This window comes from Salmo trutta, chromosome 26, assembly GCF_901001165.1.
Source record: "Salmo trutta chromosome 26, fSalTru1.1, whole genome shotgun sequence".
Classification (NCBI taxonomy): Eukaryota; Metazoa; Chordata; class Actinopteri; order Salmoniformes; family Salmonidae; genus Salmo; species Salmo trutta.
Window position 1 is genome coordinate 28,712,331 of NC_042982.1, and position 17,962 is coordinate 28,730,292.

General features: G+C 43.0%; 1 protein-coding gene and 1 pseudogene across 1 annotated transcript; both read right to left on the reverse strand.

Annotated features, from left to right (window-relative positions):
• Positions 1 to 1,860: 1,860 nt before the first annotated feature.
• LOC115163593 (28S ribosomal protein S23, mitochondrial) lies at positions 1,861 to 6,547 on the reverse strand. Its single transcript, XM_029715610.1, has 5 exons — positions 6,327 to 6,547; positions 5,855 to 6,034; positions 5,682 to 5,759; positions 5,442 to 5,565; positions 1,861 to 2,635 (listed from the first exon to the last, which is right to left on the reverse strand). The coding sequence occupies exons 1-5, from the start codon at positions 6,368 to 6,370 to the stop codon at positions 2,504 to 2,506; spliced, it is 558 nt and encodes a 185-aa protein (XP_029571470.1). The 5' UTR covers positions 6,371 to 6,547; the 3' UTR covers positions 1,861 to 2,503.
• A 705-nt stretch (positions 6,548 to 7,252) lies between these two features.
• LOC115163878 (nitric oxide synthase, inducible-like) overlaps positions 7,253 to 17,962 on the reverse strand; it is a 43,045-nt pseudogene continuing 32,335 nt past the window's right edge.

Here is a 17,962-nt window from a genome sequence, read left to right on the forward strand (position 1 = left end):
CAGTCAGGAAGTTAAATCTTGGTTGCAAATATTTATAGTATTTATTTAGCTCCTTCGCACCCCATTATTTCTATTTCTACTTTGCACTTTCTTCCACTACAAATCTACCATTCCAGTGTTTTACTTGCTATACTGTATTTACTTTGCCACCATGGCCTTTTTTGCCTTAACCTCCCTTCTCACCGCATTTGCTCACATTGTATATAGACTTATTTTTCTACTGTATTATTGACTGTATGTTTGTTTTACTCCATGTGTAACTCTGTGTTGTATGTGTCGAACTGCTTTGCTTTATCTTGGCCAGGTCGCAATTGTAAATGAGAACTTGTTCTCAACTTGCCTACCTGGTTAAATAAAGGTGAAATAAATACAAAAAAATGGGTCTTCCAAATGTACAATGACCCCAAGCATACTTCCAAAGTTGCGGCAAAATGGCTTAAGGACAACAAAGTCAAGGTATTGGAGTGGCCATCACAAAGCCCTGACCTCAATCCTTTAGAAAATGTGTGGGCAGAACTGAAAAAGCTTGTGCGAGCAAGGAGGCCTACAAACCTGACTCAGTTACACCAGCTCTGTCAGGAGGAATGGGCCAAAATTATTGTGGGAAGCTTGTGGAAGGCTACCCGAAATGTTTGACCCAAGTTAAACAATTTAAATGCGATGCTACCAAATAGTAATTGAGTGTATGTAAACTTCTGACCCACTGGGAATGTGATGAAAGAAATAAAATGAGCCTGTGGATTCAGCAGACAGACAAGGATTGTTCTTCATTCCGAACCCAACTCTCCCTTCTTCCGATTCTTTCCCTTCTCTACCTGATTCTATCCTTTCTGTTCATTAGGCCCTCAGACAGTCTAGCCATCCATCCGCCACAGAATTGCTTTCTCTTTGACTGTGTGCAGACAATCACCCATTCCATTACTCTGGTGATATCATTTCTCCTCTCCATGCGAGCGCAGAATAGACTGTGAGATGGACAGTTCTCTTTCGATAAACAGAAAGACGGCTGATAATGAGAAACACCGCCAAGGTCATCTCTTTGAAAAGATGGTGGAGGAAAGAGGGGGGGGACTTTGGAACTGGGAAAACGCTCATGGATGCAAGTTTTTTTGTTGAGCAAATAACCCCGACCAGTACTTCTCTATATCAAAGCCAAGGCTCTAGATAGAAGCGCGGTTTAGATTTATTTTCAAATGGCAGTTGAACTGCAGGGCTGCTAGGTCATATAGTGGATCAAAGTCTCTGCAAGCAATGAGAACAGCAAGACGGATGATCATCCTTATTAGAGAAGAGAAAAGGTAACCTGCAGGTTCTAATAACTGGTTACTTGGTATGTTATTCTGGTGCGCTTTGAGAAGTTATTGAATCTGAAATACACATGGAAAAACACATATGCCAAGATTATGTTCAGAACAATATGCAATGTTGGTGTGGTGCTCATTTGAATTGTGGCAGTAGAAACTAATCTTAATTTAAATATAGTTGTGGAGTTTAATGACCAATCATTCAGTGCATATGTGTTGATGTCAATCCTTTCCTATCTGGTGGAATACCTTCCACAGATGTTACCTTGCATTTATTTTAATGTGGCACCTGTGATGCTTATTTACTCATCCCCAGTCGGCTGATGTGGTTGTGCGCTCAGTGGTATTTCTCTGTGAAGCAATACGGCATTAATATCTCCATTTCATCCCAGAAGCTCAGGCAGCAGACACTGCTGAATTAGACTGTCACAGCAGCAAATGGAGAATGCAATATCAACACTCACTCACAGCTTGCTTGTCTTGCATGAGTGTTCTACAGCGTAACTGAAAGATAACGGAGGGTGAGCGACAGAGGAAAAATGGAAGAGAGGCCACATTCGAGAACATATAATTACTTTACTGATCACTCTGTGCCAATCAATAATCACAGCGACGTCACCTATCAACAGGGGTGGCCTGTCGAAAGTCAAAGCACACTGCAACGTAAGCATCATCTTGCAAGTGAATACTCAAGAGTTCAGTAGGACATACAGTATATATTACACACATTGAATATGCATTTACAGCCTTATGCATAACATCAGTCTTACAAAGTTCCAGACCAGAAATGTACAATAACTTGGAATCCTACACATTACCGGTCAAAAACCTGCAGTCAAGATAGAGGGTTGTGAAAGCTGCCCAGGCCCACCCAGAAACACTGAACAAGAAGTCTTTCTTGTTGATCCATTGTTCAGAAAGTCTGGACTGAGGAGTATCAGTCTAGTGTTGGACAGATACTGAAAGTCCCTTTTTAGTCAGTGGAGGTGGATGGTTGGTTCCATCAGTAAAGGCTGCTGAGGGGAGGACGGCTCATAACGCCTGGATCGGAGCAAATGGAATGGCATTAAACACATGGAAACCATGTACTTGATGTATTTGAGACCATTCCACTTAATAAGCTCCAGCCATTACCACAAGCCCCCCTCCTATGGGTTCCATCTAGGTGAAGAGTGTGGTTGAAGCCATGTTGCAGAGGCCTACTGTGGAGTCACTGGTGCTTGTGGATCTTCTCCTGGTGTCTGTGTTTCGCCAGGTGCATCTGTCTGCAGTTCCGCCAGCATGTCAGTCAGCTTCATGCCCAACACTGGATCCCTGGTCTCTGACGCCACCTGCAGGTCAACCGGCAAAAGTGCAGCCATTCCGTTACAAACAGAAGGTCTTATGTTTGTAAGTGATTAGTATATACACACACACTATACAGTACCAGTCAAAAGTTGACAGCCCTATTCCTACTTCCAGGGTTTTTCTTTATTTTTACTATTTTATACATTGTAGAATAATAGAAGACATCAAAACTATGAAATAACACATATGGAATCATGTAGTAACCAAAAAGTATTTATATTTGAGATTCTTCAAAGTAGCCACCCTTTGCCTTGATGACAGATTTGAACACTTGTGGCATTCTCTCAACCAGCTTCATGAGGTGCATTTCAATTAACAGGTGTGCCTTGTTAAAAGTTAATTTGTGCAATGTCTTTCCTTAATGCGTTTGAGCCAATCCGTTGTGACAAGGTAGGGGTGTTATACAAAAGATTTGGTAAAATACTAAGTCCATATTATGGCAAGAAAACCTCAAATAAGCAAAGAGAAGTGACAGTCCATTACTTTAAGACATGAAGGTCAGTCAATCTGTAAAATTTCAAGAACATTGAAAGTTTCTTCAAGTGCAGTCGCAAAAACCATCAAGCGCTATGATGAAACTGGCTCTCATGAGAAACTAGCTTCAACAGGAAAGGAAGACCCAGAGTTACCTCTGCTGCAGAGGATATGTTCATTAGAGTTACCAGTCTCAGAAATTGCAGCCCAAATAAACGCTTCAAGTAACAGACGTCTCAACATCAACTGTTCAAAGACTGCGTGAATCAGGCCTTCATGGTCAAATTGCTGCAAAGAAACCACTACTAAAGGACACCAATAAGAAGAGACTTGCTTGGGCCAAGAAACACAAGCAATGGACATTAGCCCAGTGGAAATCTATCCTTTGGTCTGATGAGTCCAAATTTGAGATTTATGGTTCCAACTGCTGTGTCTTTGTTTGAAGCAGAGTAGGTGAACAGATTATCTACGCATGTGTGGTTCCCACCGTGAACCATTAAGGAGGATGTGTGATGGTGTGGGGGTGCTTTGCTGGTGACACTGTCAGGGATTTATTTAGAATTCAAGGCACACTTTACCAGCATGACTACCACAGCATTCTGCAGCAATACACCGTCCCATCTGGTTTGCGCTTAGTGGGACTAACATTTGTTTTTCAACAGGACAATGACCCAATACTTCCATACTGTGTAAGGGCTATTTGACCAAGAAGGAGAGTGATGGAGTGCTGCATCAGACAACCTGGCATTCACAATCACCTGACCTCAACCCAATTGAGATGGTTTGGGATGAGTTGGACCGCAGAGTGAAAGAAAAGCAGCCAAGTGTTCAGCATATGTGAGAACTTCTTCAAGACTGTTGGAAAAGCATTCCAGGTGAAGCTGGTTGAGAGAATACCAAGCGTGTGCAACGCTGTCATCAAGGCAAAGGGTGGCTACTTTGAAGAATCTCAAATAAATCAAAGTAACACTTTTTTTGGTTACTACATGATTCCATGTGTGTTATTTCATAGTTTATGTCTTCACTATTATTCGACAACGTAGAAAATAGTTAAAAAAAATAAAGAAATACCCTTGAACGAGTAGGTGTTTCCAAACTTTTGACTGTTACTGTATATGCAAAAGTTTTTGGACAACACTTCAAAATAGTAGATTCGACTATTTCAGCCACACCTGTTGCTGTATAAAATTGAGCACAAGCCATGCAATCTCCATAGACAAACATTTGCAGTAGAATGGTCTTACTGAAGAGCTCAGTGACTTTCAACGTGGCACCATCATAGAACGTCACCTTTCCAACAAGTTAGTTCGTCAAATTTCTGCCCTGCTAGAGCTGCCACGGTCAACTGTAAGTGCTGTTATTGTGAAGTGGAAACGTCTAGGAGCAACAACGGCTCAGCTGCGAAGTGGTAGGACACACAAGCTCATGGAACAGGGCCGCCGAGTGCTGAAGCGCGTAAAAATCGTCCGTCCTTGGTTGCAACACTCCCTACCGAGTTCCAAACTGATTCTGGAAACAACATCAGCACAACTGTTAGTCGGGAGCTTAATGAAATGGGTTTCCATGGCTGAGCAGCCATACACAAGCCTAAGATCACCATGGGCAATGCCAATTGTCAGCTGGAGTGGTGTAAAGTTCTCCACCATTAGACTCTGGAGCAGTGGAAACGCGTTCTCTGGAGTGATGAATCACACCTCACCATCTGGCAGACCGACGGACGAATCTGGGTTTGGTGGATGCCAGGAGAATGCTACCTGCCAACTGTACTGGGGCTGTTTTTCATGGTTCGTGCTAGGCCCCTTAGTTCCAGTGAAGGGTAATGTTAACGCTACAGCATACATACATACTAGATGATCCTGTGCTTTCAACTTTGTGGCAATAGTTTGGGGAAGGCCCTTTCCTGTTTCAGCATGACCATGCCCCGGTGCACAAAGCGAGATCCATACAGAAATGGTTTGTCGAGATCGGTGTGGAAGAACTTGACTGGACTGCACAGAGCCCTGACCTCAACCCCACCCAACACTTTTGGGATGAATTGGAACACCGACTATGAGCCAGGCCTAATCGTCCAACATCAGAGCCCAACCTCACTAATGCTCTTGTAGCTGAATGGAAGCAAGTCCCTGCAGCAATGTTCCAACATCTAGTGGAAAGCATTTAATACTCCATATACTGCCCATGATTTTGGAATGAGATGTTCGACGAGTAGGTGTCCACATACTTTTGGTCATGTAGTATGTCTGTCTATAGAGTATTTGGAAAACAGGCAGCCAGCATTAAAATGATTGAGTTGTATCATTTGAACAGTCTACTCACCGCAGGACCACCCCTCCTCCTTAATACTAAGCCCTCAGCAAGGAGAGCCTTCCCAGTCTCCTCAAACAGGGACTGTTTCTCCAGCTCTCCCCAGCTCTCTAACTCTGTATACTTCTCCACAAACCTACACAAAGGAAGAAAAAAAAACACTTTATAGAACTGCAGTAGTTAGGATCCAGCATTGTATGAGGAATCCTAAAACCTGACGAACCTATGATCAATGTGATTTATTGCCCATACCTTTGGCATGTTGAAACAAAGTTGGATTTGGAGAGATCAAAAGCTCTGGGCCCTGTTCCATACACCTCATAGAATTTCCTGGAACAGAGACCGATGCTGATCAACACATGTATATTCCTAACAGCTTTTGAATGGCAGTAAAAAGCTTAAGGCAACCCGTTTAATTAGCTTACGCTCTGATTTCATCCTCTCTGTAGAAGATGTCAGGCACAGCCTCTTCTTTCTTCCCATAGATCTTGGCCACTGGTCTGACATAAAGCGGGTCTTTCTTGGGTGGAAAGGCCTTGTATACATCATACCAAATGGGCTTGTCAGACTGTTTGACAACTCCAGAACGCATAAGATCTCGGACTCTGAAAATGAAACCAGTGCATTTGCTCCATTGTTGCATTCTCATTTTCACATGCGAAGAGCTAGACTAGCTAGCTAACGTTAGAATGTATATTATGCGGAACCATAGCCTTGATAGCATTGACTATCAGTTGCTGAAAAGACACTCCAACATCAAATAAAATTGTATCTAGCTAACCTAGCTAGAAAACTCTAAAGGGTCTAGAAAACTAGATGGCATCCTCCAGTAACCTTGAATGACAGAAATTAAGCTGGCTAACGTTAGCTAGCTAGCAACACGACATTTTGACCTACCGCGTGAACACTGTTCCGAATTTTTCAAGTCGACTTCCAGCCATAATGGACTTGAATTTAACTACACTATGCGCGTAAAATGCAGCTAGGTAATTATCCAGTAAACTCAAAGATCAGCGTTAGCAAACACCAACTACAGGGCCTCTTTTCACGTGCATGGACGACGACCACCACCACTTCCGCAAGTAATTTCTGCAGGGATAATTTGCACCAAAAGCGCACTGTAAACATGGGGCGCGTTCCAGAACATCTACATTTTAAGCGCTGCAGGCACGGATATTCTTCTTCTATGATCTCATGGCGGTCAGCAAACAATCATGTAAGTGCATGCCGCCACCTACTGTGCTGGAATGTACGCTCAATCATGATCTGCCCAATTCTGAACTACCATGAAAATTAAATAAAAAACATATAAATCCCTACTAACTTCTACCAGAAACACAAGCCCTGACATTAGGTCCACTTACTACAGGAGCAGCCATGGCAGCTCCATCATTCCACACTGTAGTTACACCAATCTGTCTTACAGCCTCTGCATACGATACATCATGACTAATTAAATATCTCTGAGCCTCTCTCTCTGCACCTAACATCCACCACATACTGCACTATGTTACCCCCACAATTACAACACTTCACCTTCACATTGTTCCCACATTCACCTTAATCATGTTCCTCTCCACACTTGGCATATATTTTCCTTCCTTTACATTGAACAGCTACATGTTCCATTCTTTGGCATTTAAAACACTGCAATGGGGATGGGACCAATTCTCTGACATTTAAACTAAGGAATCCTAGCTGTACTTTCCCAGGCAGAAACTCCTCAAACCTCAGCAGCACTGATAGGCTTTTACTTCTTTGACCTTCTTGTGGTCACTGATACTCTGAACCAGAGGCTTGCAAGAAGGCATCAACTACAATGATTATGTAATATTATTTTTATTCAAATTAATATTCACAATGAGTAAAACACATTCGGATTACAAGCATATTTCTATTATGTATAATTCAGATTCAACAATCCCACATTCTGTTATATTGTACAAACACTACATATACGTATCACCTATGCATCTATAATCTATCTTTAATATCATGACGTGAATGTAAATGTTATAATCATCTCTTTGAAATATACTTACAGTGCTTTAAAAATAAAAGTGAAAACAGTGAAATTGGGTACTTTTTCAAGCAGTGGGCCAAAGGATGGCTAGCTGGTTTGTTTGGGACCACCAACAGCTACAAACATGTTCCAAAGTGACAATCCTAATCAATCAACAAAAACAAAAACAGGGCATCACAAGCATAGAGGAAAATGCATGCTATGTGTCGATCGTTCTCCATCCCGATCACCTCACTTTTGAAACTGGGCTCCAAAAATGTCCTCATGGTACCTCTTCTGAATCTTCAAAAAAAGAAAAACATACAAACCATTAAAGCATTGTAAAACACTGTCCACTTACTACAGTATTGGAACTAGATTAAGAGGATACATGGCATTCACATTAGTTTTCATATTAGTGATTGAGAGGAAAGGTGAACCAACCTTCAGTTGGGCCAGGTATGCTCCTGCCTGTGTGAGGGTAATGCCAAGCTGGCTGCTCAGAATCTCCTGTACTGCTAGAGTAACTCCCTGGGCCATGTTCACACCCCCGCACACATAGAAGTGACCCTCTTTCTGTTACAACACACTCAGCACCTCCCCTGCCATCTTCTCCCTCAAGACATCCTGGACATAGATCTGCTGACACACAGAGGTCAAAGGTTAGGAATAGGAGGCACAGTACAGGGAGATAGGAAAAATGTTATGCTTCAACCTTCACTTGAATCTCAAGCCAATCAGATTCAATCAAGCTTTTCAAGTGCTCACTCAGTACATGATTTCTTTCAAAATGACAATGCAACAGTACCTTTGGGTGACCTGGCTAGCGGGAATATGTGGTTGTAACACTCTTCAGGACCCCTTGTCTTCTCATCTCCAGTGCCTCCTCTTTGTCTCCGAACTCTGGCAGCCAAACACCAGGCTCATAGGACTTCCAGAGAACCCTGCCAAGACAAAACCATAGATTTTGTATCAACAGACACACAAACAGACATACAGACACACACACACTACCTGGATGTTTCATGTCATGTAGCCGTTGTTGCCAGAAGCTTCGGAAGGGCGCAATGCCACTGCCAGCCCCCACCAGAATGACTGGAGTGCTGGGCTCTGCTGGGAGGTGGAACCCACCTGAACTGTAAACAATAACACAATCAGTTAACTTCACTTAAAATAATAATCTCAATCAATTATACTGGGGATAGGCTATAAGCAAGCATTTGGTACAATTGGAGAATGTACCAGCCTACTGACTGTATGTCAGTAGGCTGGTACAGTACAGTTACAGTACTACGTTCTATACCTGTAGATGAAACATGGTACCAGGTCTCCTTTCTTAATGGTATCCAGCCAGGTGCTGCAGACCCCGTGGTGAAGAGGACCCTGTCCATCTATAGGTAGTACAGAAAAATACAGTACAATTACTTTCACAGCCAAGAGATAGCAGTTCAAATTCCTTTCAAAGCATTTGATAACTGATGTATTGCAATTTCTAAGGTGAGTTGCCCTGTCCTGTACCTTGGATAAGAATGTTTGCTAAGTGACAAAAATGTCAAATCTAATGTCACATACCTTGTGTGTGATAGTTGAGCACCGTCAGAGTGAGATGTAGCTCATTGGGGTGGAGCTAAGGGGAGGAGCTGATGGAGTAGAGGCAGAGCTTGAGCAGGGGCAGCTGGCTGAGGAGGAAGGCTGCAGAGGGTTCTAAAGACGGGAACTCCTCCAGGACTTCCAGGAAGTTGGGAACACGGAACATCTTCCAGGTCGTGTACTCCTGAGAGTCCTGACGGCAAATTAAGACAGAAGCTAAATAACGAGAAATATCTGTTTATATAATTTTTTGGAAGGTTCATCGGCTTACAGAGTTATATGTATGAAACATAGTATTTTCTTCAATTCTATACAATTCCAAAGGGTGGTAGGTTAAAGTTTTTTTTCTTCATGATTTATCTCATTTTTATTTCAAGAGACAATAATGAACACAGTAGTCCTTGAGACAAACAGAAGTTACCTTTGCCAAGGTCAGCAGATGCTGGCAGTGCCCCTCCTGTCTTGCCAGCTGAGAGAGCTTGTGGAGGAGGTTCTGACAGGGGGGCGTGGTCACATCCAGGAAGTAGGTGAGCGCCTGAGACAAAGGGCATGCTGGGATGCGTCTGACAGTTTTTCTCATCATCTGTTGGGAAATAGAAATGCAGAGTAATTTTAACAGTGTCCATTTTTTGAAGATGATGTCTTCCTAAAAAAAATCTGATTTTACCATGGTTACCAATCACCACCATTATTACTGAATAGTGTTGTACCAAGGCAGGAGTCAGAGCGGTATTCCAGTTGTAGGCACTGGTTGGTTGGGAGTGTATGGGGAAGGAACTTTCGGATTCCAGCCACCAGTTGAGGGAGATTCCCTGGGAAAACACCAACATGGTCTCCTGGAGCAAAGTTCATGACCTCTGCACTTGTCTCTCTCTCCAGCTCCACCAGAATGGTGGGCCGGCTAGAAACAAGAACGACAATGCTGAATTAAACCCTGTCAATATTGAGTCCTGTCAATAATGTTAAAAGTATTGCAACAATAACAATGCTAGTGGGTAAAAAAAATTGTGTGGCAGATGACAAGAAATGAACCTTGAATGGGGGCTCTGCAGATTCTGTCTCCTCTTCAGTTTCATGGGGAAGACAGTTTTAGAGTGAGTGGCTGAAAGTGCTGCGAAAGAGAGGATAGTGAAAATCATCATGTACAACTGGCTGACTGAAATACAAAATTAGTTTATAATGCTTTAGTGCTACACCAGTCCCTTGTCAAATGTCCATCCCCTGGCCCAGGTGTAGTACCTGTGATGTGGTCCTGGGAGCAGCTACACGGTATCTCAGAGGTTCCCAGGCCTCGCAGAGTCACTCTGCCCCAGGGAGCTGCAGACTCAGCTGTCCCTGGATGTTGAACTCCTTATAGGCATCCTGGAAGCAGAGAAAGCGTGCTTAGGCTCAATTATTAAATACACTATGTAGATCAATAAGATATGCAAATGCTTATGAAATTAAAGATCATAACAGGTATTTTTTGTAATGTTACTTGAGCATATAGTAGACATACCAGGAGTATGTTAATATGTATACTATTAAATACACTGCAAAAAAAAAATGATCATCAACACGTAGCTAAGATCCACTTTTAAGCCAGAGAGCCATCCTTCCTTGTCTGCCTACCTTGAGAGCGGTGAGAGCCCAGGCAGAGAAGGCCTCCTCCTGTCCGTTCAGTTCATCCCCCTCTCCAGTGGGCGTCACCCGCTCTGCCCCCAGCTCCTCCAGCTTGGCATCCACAGCATGGGCAAACGCACAGAACTGTGGGTACATCCTCGAGCCCAGTCCAAACACACAGTACCTGGGGGAGAGGTGTCAGAGACTGAGCGGTGTCAGAGACTGAGAGGTGTCAGAGACTGTAGTCAAGCCACCACTTCATCAAATTAGTACATCTTAAAGACATGTACATCACCGGAGGTTGGTAGCACCTAATTGGGGAGGACGGGCTTGTGGTAATGGCTGGAGCAGAATCAGTGGAATGGTACCAAATCCATGGTTTCCATGTGTTTGATGCCATTCCATTCGCTCCATTCAAGACAATATTATGAGCTCCCCTCAGCAACCTCCACTAATGTACATGTACAGCACAGTACGGAGAGGCCTATGCAGAGAGAAATGCTTGAGATACTACTTACCTTAACTTGTTCCTGAGACACTGCAAGGAGAAAAGCTGCTTCTTGAAACTCTAGATAAATAAATATTAACATGTGGTGAATATTTAGACATTACATTTTATAAACGTGGGGAAAAATATTATTGTCAATATCTTCAAAATACAGAAACGCACCTCTCCATTTCTAGGGGAGTCTCCATTCCCAAAGGTGCTTGTTACCACAACCAGAAGGCTCTCCTGTTCCATGTCACTGAAGTTATAGTCCTCCATACAGAGCAACTTTGAAGATATACAGAGCAGCTTTAGTTAACTTTATAACATTTCTGGGAAATTCTGTATTTTGAGGACAGTAGTGACTTAAGACATCAACAGATTGTACATTGTACAAGCACATCTACTAGCTAGCTAACTTCCCATTGCTTGTTCTGTAAATTAACTCTAAATGAGCTCAATATAGTCCTCACATACATTTAGGTTCCAATTAAACTAGAGTTTTACATTGATTCACAGTGCTTAACACACACAAATGCCCTGAAGCATATTAGCCTGCGGCAGTAGGCCCCCTATCATCCTTCATAGAGATGAGATGGATCTCCTACCCTGCAGTTGAAGGCACAGTTTAGCATGGAGTTCAGTCTCTGGGCCAATGTCTGTGATTTCCCTGTTTCAGTAGCGTACAGGACAGTGCAACGCAACCTGTTAGCCAGCACTCTGCTCATAAGGGTTGAAGAAAAGAGCGCCGCACTATAGGAGGGAACCAGCCATGAATGATAATACTTTGTAATGCATTATGAGCATGGCTTGGCTCAACCTCAACCATTATATGCATTTATAGCTATGTCAATAATATGATTAGGACTGTATTCTAATTTATAACGCATCATGACTGTTTTCATAAAGCATTACAGATATGGGTGTCATAGTCCATGTAAGGTTACCTGGCCACCGCTTTGAAGCTGATCTGTTGCTTCCTCAGGCACTTCTCCCCATTTCTCCAGACATGGGTCGTCCAGGGGTCAGGCTTCAAACAACAACAACAGTTACAGATGATCATTCAGCAACTGCACTGTTGCCCTGGTGGAGCTTAACCAGATCAATGACATAACTTATATACTATGCACAGTACAAGATGGTGTCTCAGTATCTACCTGGTAGTAGAAGAAGGGAGAGAGGATGTAGTTGACCATCTCCTGGTGGAAGACGGGGGTGAGGGAGCCAGACATGGGAGGAACCAGCCAGGCCCAGTCTGCAGGGCAGCCGACACGCAGCCGGAACTGTGTCTCCATGTGCTTCATAAAGGACTCAGCTGCAGAGTGGTGGTCTGTGATGGTCACCTTGTTCTTCTACAGCGTACAGTAATGAGACAAAAGGAGTACATTTGTCTCAAGGAAAATTCCAGTTGATGGCTGAACAGTCGTAGCATCCTCCGGCTAAATATTATTGGATGGAAGTATCTTATTTAAAATTGTAGGTATTTAAAAAACGAATTATGTAACAAAACAGCAACAACAACAACATGGGATATCTACTGGGAAAAACATGCCTTTGGATTGGTCCTGTATACATGAAAATCATAGGTTACCTGGAAACTGTATATGACTGCAACATTGATGGTCACCAAGGCCTGGTCCTTCCACAGTGAGGACAGCTTGTGTGTCTCCAGGCCCATCCTGCGACCAACTTCCTGTACGGACAGGAAGCCAAAACATCTACAATCATTGCATCATTATCAAGTCAGCCAGGGTTGTGTTGCAGAGGTATGAAACAAGAAAACATTTTTAAACAGAAAATTATATTTTGGGTTATTCCAGACGAGGTTTCCGTCCATTTCAAAACATGCGCTACTCCTGCTGAGCACGACGCTGTGCTGTAGCCATGGTGAGTACCTGTGAAAGTGAGCCTTACCTCCAAGATGTTATAACGCTGATAGTCACAGAAATCCCTCACACCAATCTCAGTGCCCATGTACCAGCCATTAAAGGGACATGCTGGGAATTCAAGTCCACCAATCTCCAGCAGCATGTTGGACACCGCAGGCACAGCATACCACTTCAGTCCAAGGTCTTGGAACCACTTATACCTAATGAGGAAAGATCAACACAATATATCTGATAATACTATATAAAAGAGCATGCCCAAAAACACCACCACTAGGATAGATGTGTTTAGTTTCTATAGTGAATCATTCAGTCCTCATTGTGACACCTTTTTCATACAGAATGAGTTACACACACAGTTGATGTGCTCACTCTACCAAAGGTGCTTGAAACACTTGACTCAACTCAGTATTGTGTCCAGTGAAACGAATGAAGGAGCACTTTGGAGTGGTTAGACATTTAAATAAAAGAAAATGATACAGGTCATTGGGCCCTCCTAGACCTGGCTTTGGGAAACTATTTGGATAAAGGAATGTGCTGCGTAGTTAAGTTCTATAGAGCTCTTCACTCTCTCCTATTCAGCTCCATTCCTCAAGAGCTCCAGACGGAGGATTTTAAAACCTTTTTTATAGTTCAAGCTCTTGAGCGACTGGGGGCAATGGTTTGAATTTACCCAGGCAGCTACATAAAACATTGATTTAATTAGACAACTCCTACTTAAAAACATCACCATGGCTATGGAGGCCTGATGATCTGAATACTGTGTCTCTGATGAATCCAATCAATGGCAAATCTAGTATGGAATCAAACGGATTGCATACACGTGTCATAATATAACTGGACACCCCTTTTGTAGCGGTATCGTAACCAATGAATGTCGTTGTATGTAGTGGAATAGCTATGATGACACTCTGCAGGCTTAACATTGTATTTGTTCTCAAAAGTGTGTTTACATAATCATTCAATAGAAATGAGGCTAAAGTCACTCACTGAGGGTGTTCCATGGGAACCTCCAGGATCAGGTGTGGAGGGATTTCATAAAGGTCTGGGTCCTCCCCGTTGACCTGCAGGACTAGTGGCAATACATCGAAGAGGCCGTACTGAAGTTTCCATCCAAGCTGGATACAGATCTTTAAGAACACGGCACAAAAGTAACAGCAACTTTGAAAATGTATATTTTCAAACAAGTACATACAGTATGTGAGCCTGTTTGAATGCATGTTATTGAAATAGCTGGGTGGATCCTGGTGGCTATAGCTACTTTATATAGTACCTTAGTGAATTCTACACTGGATGGGTCTCCCTGGATACTGCCATCAGGCATCTGGTAACCTGCATACTCACCAACTGGCTGTTCCACACCCGGAAATCTTGCATGTCTTCCTTTCTCAGAGGGAAGACGGTAACCACAGACCTGAAATAAATAAGACAAGAAAGAAGAAGATATGTAATAACAGACAAACTGAAATACTCATGGAAGGAGCTTGTGAAACTGGCCCATAACAGAGTGAATATCCTACAGCAGGGTTCCCCAATAGGCAGCCCATTGGCAATGTTATTTCCAGAAAAAACAAAAAACAAATTGCCTAATAATTTAGTTGTTGACATAAAATACTAAAATCTAGGAAATCAGCTCAAAGTTATTTTAATTTTTAATTTAAAAACACATTAAGCAATATGCCTGGGGGGGGGGGGTAGTTAGGAAGAGTCTAAGGGCCTGTGACTGAGGGGCCCTAAAAAATTATTAGAACATTAGGTACATTTTTTTCAATATTAAATTATTAACCTATCATCATTAATATCTTATTTTACTTACAATGTACTAATAAAGGTAACTGTTTCTTTTTCTTTTCTTGTTTTTGGCAAAAAGTAAACATCCAGAGAGCCTCTGTATAGCCCCCCCAACCCCTCAAAAATGAAAAGAAAGAAAATAAAGACTGGAGAGAGAAAAGAAAGGGCGACAGTATGTCACACAATTTTTCACAAAGAAAGTGGGTGTAGTCCGTGAGTGGTGGAAATTAACCTGATAGCTTAGTCCGTAGTGAAATAGGCTACTTTTGCTCCCCTAACATTAGTTACTTAATATCTTCACAGAAAATTCAGGGTGTTTACATTTCACTCCTCTTTTAGCCAACATTTAATCAATGCAGGCAAACGTTTAGCAAGCTATTCATAATAAATCAGTTGTCCATCCCCCTGCCTGGTTCCGGGCCCAACAGATGCAGCTTCAGGCTCAGCAGCCCTGTCTCCCCATCCCCATACCCCTGAACCAGCCCTGTCTCCCCATCCCCATACCCCTGAACCAGCCCTGTCTCCCCATCCCCATACCCCTGAACCAGCCCTGTCTCCCCATCCCCATACCCCTGGACCAGCCCTGTCTCCCCATCCCCCTGAACCAGCCCCGTCTCCCCATCCCCATACCCCTGAACCAGCCCTGTCTCCCCATCCCCATACCCCTGAACCAGCCCTGTCTCCCCATCCCCATACCCCTGAACCAGCCCTGTCTCTCCATCCCCATACCCGTGAACCAGCCCTGTCTCCCCATTGCCATACCCCTGAACCAGCCCTGTCTCCCCATCCCCATACCCCTGAACCAGCCCTGTCTCCCCATCCCCCTGAACCAGCCCTGTCTCCCCATCCCCCTGAACCAGCCCTGTCTCCCCATCCCCATACCCCTGAACCAGCCCTGTCTCCCCATCCCCATACCCCTGGACCAGCCCTGTCTCCCCATCCCCATACCCCTGAAGCAGCCCTGTCTCCCCATCCCCATACCCCTGAAGCAGCCCTACTCCCAACTGAAGAAGGAGGTGAGCAGCATTGTGTTGAATGACATGTCAGTTGGCATAATTGCAGGTACTGCAATTCATTGAGAACAGGAATGTGATTCTCCAGTCAGGAAAAATCTCACTTGACACAGAGGCAGCCAATATCAGAGCCTTAAAGGAAGAGATGCAGGGTTCTTAGAGATGGATGGGAGTCTCTCCTGTCTGAGGCAACGTTACACCTCTATTTAACAAGGAACACAGCCGCCAGAGGAAAAGGAAGAGATTCCATGATGAGACCTCTCAAGAGGAGACAGCTCAGGACAGTGCAGCAGCGGTGTTTGGGAACACAGAGGAAAGGAAGAGATTCCATGATGAGACCTCTCAAGAGGAGACAGCTCAGGACAGTGCAGCTTACAGTGTTTCAGAACACAGTGTGTTTTACTGCTATGGACAACATCATAAGTAACTTGAACACTAGGTTCCAGAACACTGCAAAAATTGTAGAATACTTTTCTGCTGTTCTGAAAGATGGGCAGATTAGTGAGGATAAAGTCCCTTCTGTGTGCCATCCACTGATCATGAAGTATTCCAGAGATCAGAGATCTTACACCTGAGTTTCCAAATTAAGTAAGACACCTGAACACTGTATATGCTGCCACTTTCCCCCCTAACTTGTCCCCTCTTGGTCTCCTGAATGCAATTTGTAAGATGCAGATGCAAAGCATTTTTGGGGAAGTGTGCATTGCTTTACGTATATTTTGCACACTGCCTGTGAGTGTTGCTGGTGGCAAGAGAGCTTCCAGTAAGCTAAAACTGATTAAAAAAAACTATTTGAGGTCCACTATGTCCCAGGACAGGCTTTGAAGTCTTGCCATGCTGTCCATTGAAAGTCAGTTAGCTAGAAAGCTGGACTTCAAAGACTTGATCAGTGACTTTGCTAGCAAGAAGGCTCGGCGCTGGGCTCTGGGTGAATAAGGCTGAGCAAGGGCCAGTGATAACTGTTAAATGGCATGGCTATGGATATTGGATCACTACACACATGATGCCCACAGGCTGAGAACAAGACTGAGAACAGACTGAGAACAAGATATATCTCAAAGTAATGGCTGGATTGCCATAACATTTGCTGTGCACAATCAAGACTAAGTGGAAAAAACCTATTGATTTTGGTGACCACTTGACCTTTCCTCTAGCGCCACCATCAGGCCTTTTCATTTCTATTTTGTTTTCCATTTCCACTTTTACCACTGCTTATTTTCTAGTTGGTATGTATACTTAGATAAAAAAATTGGCTGCTGATTTTATTATTTTATTTGTTATATCATTCTATAGATGATAATGTTAATTTATTTTAATTGAAGAGGTTGATGCATATTTAAGTTATATTTATTTTAAGTTATTCATTAATGTTAAGAGAATTTTCCATTCAAGAATTTTACCATTAAAATTACATTTAGACTGTAAAAGATTTCTTATAGACGGGTGTTTCAGTTGTTTGGTCTTTTTTATTTGTTTATTTTATTTCACCTTTATTTAACCAGGTAGGCTAGTTGAGAACAAGTTCTCATTTACAACTGCGACCTGGCCAAGATAATGGTCTATCAATAATCAGATCAGTAGCATCATTTGCATGACCATACCAACTTCATCCCCAGGCTGGATGGGCGAGATGCCCAGAACCCTGCCCGCCTCCCCTTTATGATGGAGCACATCACCTGAGGTGTGCCTAATTTCATCTGGTTAGGTTCCAACACATTGTTTAGCAATCCCCATTTTAGAACAACATTGCATTCCCACAGATCAATATGCAGTGTAGAAACTATTTATAACTATGTTCCGGCCCCCAAATCCCTTCAAGGAAAAATCGGCCTATAGCTGAATGTAATTGGGGATCCCTGACCTACAGTATTGTTCTCACGGAGTAAAGGGTTGAAGGTCCAAGTCAAGTGCAAGAAATGACGCAATGGGACAGGAGTATTAGTAGAATTACTTTTACATTGGTGCATTTACATTTTAGTATTTTAGCAGACGTTGTTATCCAGAGCGACTTACAGTTAGTGAATGATTTACAGTTAGTGGGACAAATCTGTAGTTTACATTTGACACATTTCTAACTTCATACAGGGTTCATCTTTACTCAGTGTTTTCTGCCCTCTGCCTCATACTTCTCTATCCTTTCATGTTTCACAAAGAATGCTGCA

Excerpts from the sequence above, each read along its gene's own strand:
- LOC115163593 (XM_029715610.1), bottom strand. The coding sequence starts at position 6,370 with ATGGCTGGAAGTCGACTTGAAAAATTCGGAACAGTGTTCACGCG. Across the intron at positions 6,035-6,326 it reads TTCGGAACAGTGTTCACGCG|AGTCCGAGATCTTATGCGTT; the intron begins GTAGGTCAAAAT and ends TTTCATTTTCAG. Across the intron at positions 5,566-5,681 it reads TTTGTTTCAACATGCCAAAG|GTTTGTGGAGAAGTATACAG; the intron begins GTATGGGCAATA and ends TCCTTTGTGTAG.